The sequence below is a fragment of the Dipodomys ordii genome, unplaced genomic scaffold, assembly GCF_000151885.1.
Source record: "Dipodomys ordii isolate 6190 unplaced genomic scaffold, Dord_2.0 Scaffold143, whole genome shotgun sequence".
NCBI classification, from domain to species: Eukaryota; Metazoa; Chordata; class Mammalia; order Rodentia; family Heteromyidae; genus Dipodomys; species Dipodomys ordii.
In genome coordinates, this window is record NW_012267359.1 from 2,983,486 (window position 1) to 2,987,737 (window position 4,252).

The following is a 4,252-nucleotide window of genomic DNA, read 5'->3' on the forward strand; positions in this document are numbered from 1 at the left end:
GTAGGCCCAGTTGGAAACATGGCAGGTTCTGTGGTTGGTCCACCTGGAAATGTGGCTGCTTCTGGGGTGGATCCTCCTGGAAATGTGGCTTCTGCTACCACGGTAGGCCCAGCTGGAAACATGGCTGCTTCTGGGGTGGATCCACCTGGAAATGTGGCTGCTTCTGGGGAGGATCCCCCTGAAAATGTGGCTGTTTCTACCACGGTAGGCCCAGCTGGAAACATGGCTGGTCCAGTGGTCAATCCAGCCGGAAATGTGGTTGTTTCCAAGGTTGATTCTCCTGGAAATGTGGCTTCTGATACCATGGAAGGCCCAGCTGGAAACGTGACTATTTCTGTGGTTGATCCCCCTGGAAATGTGGCTGCTGCTTCCATTGTTGATCCAGTTGGAAACATGACTGTTTCTGTGGTTGAGTCAGCTGGAACCGTGGCTTCTGCTGCTATGGTAGGCCCAGCTGGAAACATGGCTGCTTCCATGGTCGATCCAGCTGGAAATGTGGCTGCTGTTTCTGGGGTGAATACAGCTGGAAACAAGGCTGGTTGTGTGGTCGATCCCACTGGAACTGTGGCTGGTTCTGTGGTTGATTCGACTGGAAATGTGGCTGCCTCCGTGGTCACTTCAGCTGGGGCTGGCGCTGCTTCAGCTGGGGATAGGGTAGTCATTTGGGCTGGGACCATGGCTCCTTCTGTGGGAATGGTGGGCTTTTCTGTGGTCACTAAGGGTTTCTCAATGGGGAGAGTGGGTTTTTCAGTGGAGAAAGTGGGCTTTTCTGTCAAGACAGCTGGCTCTTCTGCAGGGACAGTGGGTTCTCCTGAGGGAATCATTGTTGTAGAAGGCTCATGTGGTGGAAGTATAGGTCCAGTAGAAACCATTGTCAACGTGGGTACTGCTGTGGTAGTGACCACTAAGAAAAACAAAACAAAACAAAAGCTTGGAGTTCAGTTGCAATCGTACACAGCCTTCTTTTGCTACCCCTAACTGGAATAAGTGGGCTCAAAGTCACCTCTGATCTCTAACCTTTACTCCCTTAAACATTCAACAGAGGTCCTCACCTGTGTATGCAATACTACGTTGGGTTCAGGAAGCTCAAATACAAGCAAGACAGTGGGTCATGCATTTTCAGGTTGTGAATGGAGTCCCAGGAACTCATGTTCCAGGAAAGATAGAGGTAACAGAACCCCAGAACCCATGTTGGGCACAGTGGCCTTGCAGTGAACGTGGGTCATAGAAAAGGCCTTGAGTGGCCATCTTACCTCCACAGAGTCTGTGGCTGATCTTAATAAAACGCAGGGCAATGAGGAAGGCAGAGTTGCTACCCCGGGTTGCCTCAAAAAACAGCTGAATGAAAGGAAAGAGGAAAAGAAGAAAGGAAATGCTGGCAACTCAGTACCTCTGTCTGGGCACATCCCCTGCCAACCTGCCACCTGTGCCTCAATAGCCACTTGAACCCTAAATCTACCTCCTCTCTGCTACCTTTACAGAACCCAGCCTTGGACACACCTCCACATCCACATTCTTTTTGGTCATATTGAGGATTGAACTCAGGGCCTGACTCTTGCTAAGCAATTGTTCTACCCACTGAGCTATGCTGCTTTTCTACTGTGTTTCAAATATACAGTCTTGCATGTGCATTTTTGGCCAGAATCTATCTATGTTATTTATGTGTGTGTGTGTATGGTGTGTGCTTGTGTGTATGTGTGATATCCAGGGGCTTGAATTTAGGTTGTAGGCACTGTTCCTGAGCTTTTGTGCTCAAAGCTAGCACTCTACCACTTGAGGCACAGCTCCATTTCTGGTTTTGTTTTTTTATTAATCATATATAAGAGTTTCACAGACAGTCGGGCGCTGGTGGCTCACGCCTGTAATCCTAGCTACTCAGGAGGCTGAGATCTGAGGATTGTGACTCAAAGCCAGCCTGAGCAGGAAAGCCCATGAGACTTGTTTCCAATTAACCACCAGAAAACCAGAAGTGGCATTGTGGCTCCAGTGGTAGAGCTCTAGTCTTGAGCTGAAGAGCTCAGGAACAGCACTCAGGCCGAGTTCAAGCCCCACAACTGACAAAAATAAATTAATTAATTAAATTAAAAATTAAAAAAAACAATTAAAAAAATAAAGAGTTTCATGGGCTTTCTGGACTGGGCTGGGTTTGAACCACAATCCTCAGATCTCAGCCTCCTGAGTAGGGAGGATTACAGGTGCGAGCACCAGTGCCCAGCTTACACATGCTATTTGCTTATTCTGGAGGGCACATTTGCCCTTCTCCAGAAGAGCCTGCCTCCAGAACAGGTCTTCCCTACCCAGTGGAAAGGAACTCCCTCTGGGAGGCTTCATCTTCTGAGGCCTCTTTTTCCATGATTATCATTATGCCAGGGGACCCTCAATAGTGCTCATCTCGAATGCCCTTTCCCCCAATAATCTCAGTTTGAGAAGGGCGGACCCATGGGTTGCATGCCCTACTCCTTGCAATGCAGAAGAGCTTGCTTCAATATGGCTTGTTATCCCAGCCAGGCCCTGTAGACCCACCATGCCAACCATGCCTGGCACCTCTGGCCTCAGGCCTTCCCAAGGTCCCACCTGTTGTCTTGTTGTGACAACTTTGTGTCAAGATGTAGGTGCACCTGCCAGTGAAGCCAATGTGCCTCTCATCAAAGGTAACATAATGAAGAGCTCCATAGACCACACAAGTGGCAGATCCTGCCCAGGAGACAAATGGGGACTAGATAAGCTGCTTTGCTAACCTTCCTACATCCCAGCTCTGTGCCACCCAGGGAGGCACGTCCAGATCCCTCCCCCAGTAGTCCTGGTCCCCCACCCCCACTTCTGGAGACGCACCTAGCTCTCTGGCGCCACGCAGGGAGACACGCCCAGTTCCATTGCTCTGCCCCTAGGAGACACGCCCAGTTCCCTGGCCCCACCCTTCCCCTGATGTGTCCACCCTGGCTGACAGCACTCACCGAAAGGGTAACATCCATGCTTGTGGTCCCTCAGCTCACACACCATGTTAGCCTTGCACTGAGCTTTCTGGCACTCTATCTGGCCCCCAGATGAGCAACGGCAGCGCTCTGAGCAGTTAGAGTTGAACCACTCTTCTCCAGGCTGGAGGCAAGGGACCCGGAGTCACAAAGCCATCACTCTTGGGCCCTTCCTCTTTTTCCTCCTTGACCAGGCGTAGACTTGAACTTGTTCAAGCTCCCCGCCTTCACACTCCTCCCCCTGATATCCCCACTACCCGGGGCTGTTTGCACAGGCTGGTTTACCATGCTGAAATATTCTTCATCTCCAGAGTTCCAAATCATTCTGCAGAATTCAGCTTAAGTGTAACTTTCTCAGAACATGTGAGGATCTCCTGACATCCATAACTCTGGGTTATTTTAATTTTGCGCGTTTGCTTTTGCTTTCCTTCCTTTCTTCCTTTCTTTCTTCCCTCTGTCCCTCTCTCTCTCTCTTTCTTTTGTGCCAGTCCTGGGGCTTGAACTCAAAATCTGGGTGCTGTCCCTGGGCACTCTACCTCTTCATCTTCATCTTCACCTTTACCTCCAGCTTTTTGATGCTTACTTGGAGATAAGTGTTTCCCAGACTTTCCTAATTGGGCTGGCTTCAAACTGTGATCCTAACATCTCAACCTCCTGAGTAATTAGGATGACAGAGGTTAGACACCTGACTGGAGTACTGAACTCTGCCTGGATGTGTGCAGGTACCACTGCATTCTGCTCTCAATTAAGAAGGAGGTCTCCTAAATTTTTCTGCCTGGATTGAACTCTAACCTCAGTCCTCTCTAGATGGTAGGATACTAGAAGCCACCAATGACCAGCTTCCTTGTGCTTTTCAGAAACATGAAATGAGTATATATTGCTGGGCACCGGTGACTCACGCCCGTAATTCTAATTACTCAGGAGGCTGAGATCCCAGGATTGCAATTCAAAGCCAGCCGAGGCAAGAAAGTCCATGAGACTTAATTTTTTGTCCCTCATAGGGCTTGAATTCAGGACCTGGGTGCTGTCCCTGAGCTCTTTTGCTCAAGGCTGGGGCTCTACCACTTTGAGCCACAGCTCCACTTCTGGTTTGCTGGTGGTTCATTGGAGATAAGTATCATGGACTTTCCTGCCTGGGCTGACTTTGAACCATGATCCTCAGATCTCAGTCTCTTGAGTAGCTAGGGTTACTTGTGTGAGCTACCAGCACCCTGCTTCCTTAACACTCCTCTCTCTCCCTCAATTCCCTCCCACTCTCCCCTTCCCTTCCACCCCCCCCC

The 4,252-nt window shown here is 49.8% G+C and overlaps 1 protein-coding gene across 1 annotated transcript in view; it reads right to left on the minus strand.

Moving 5' to 3' along the window:
• Zan (zonadhesin) overlaps positions 1-4,252 on the minus strand; it is a 63,665-nt gene that overhangs the window by 45,744 nt on the left and 13,669 nt on the right. The window contains 1 exon segment of the mRNA XM_013031714.1: positions 1,254-1,338. Coding sequence (XP_012887168.1) covers positions 1,254-1,338 — 85 coding nt within the window.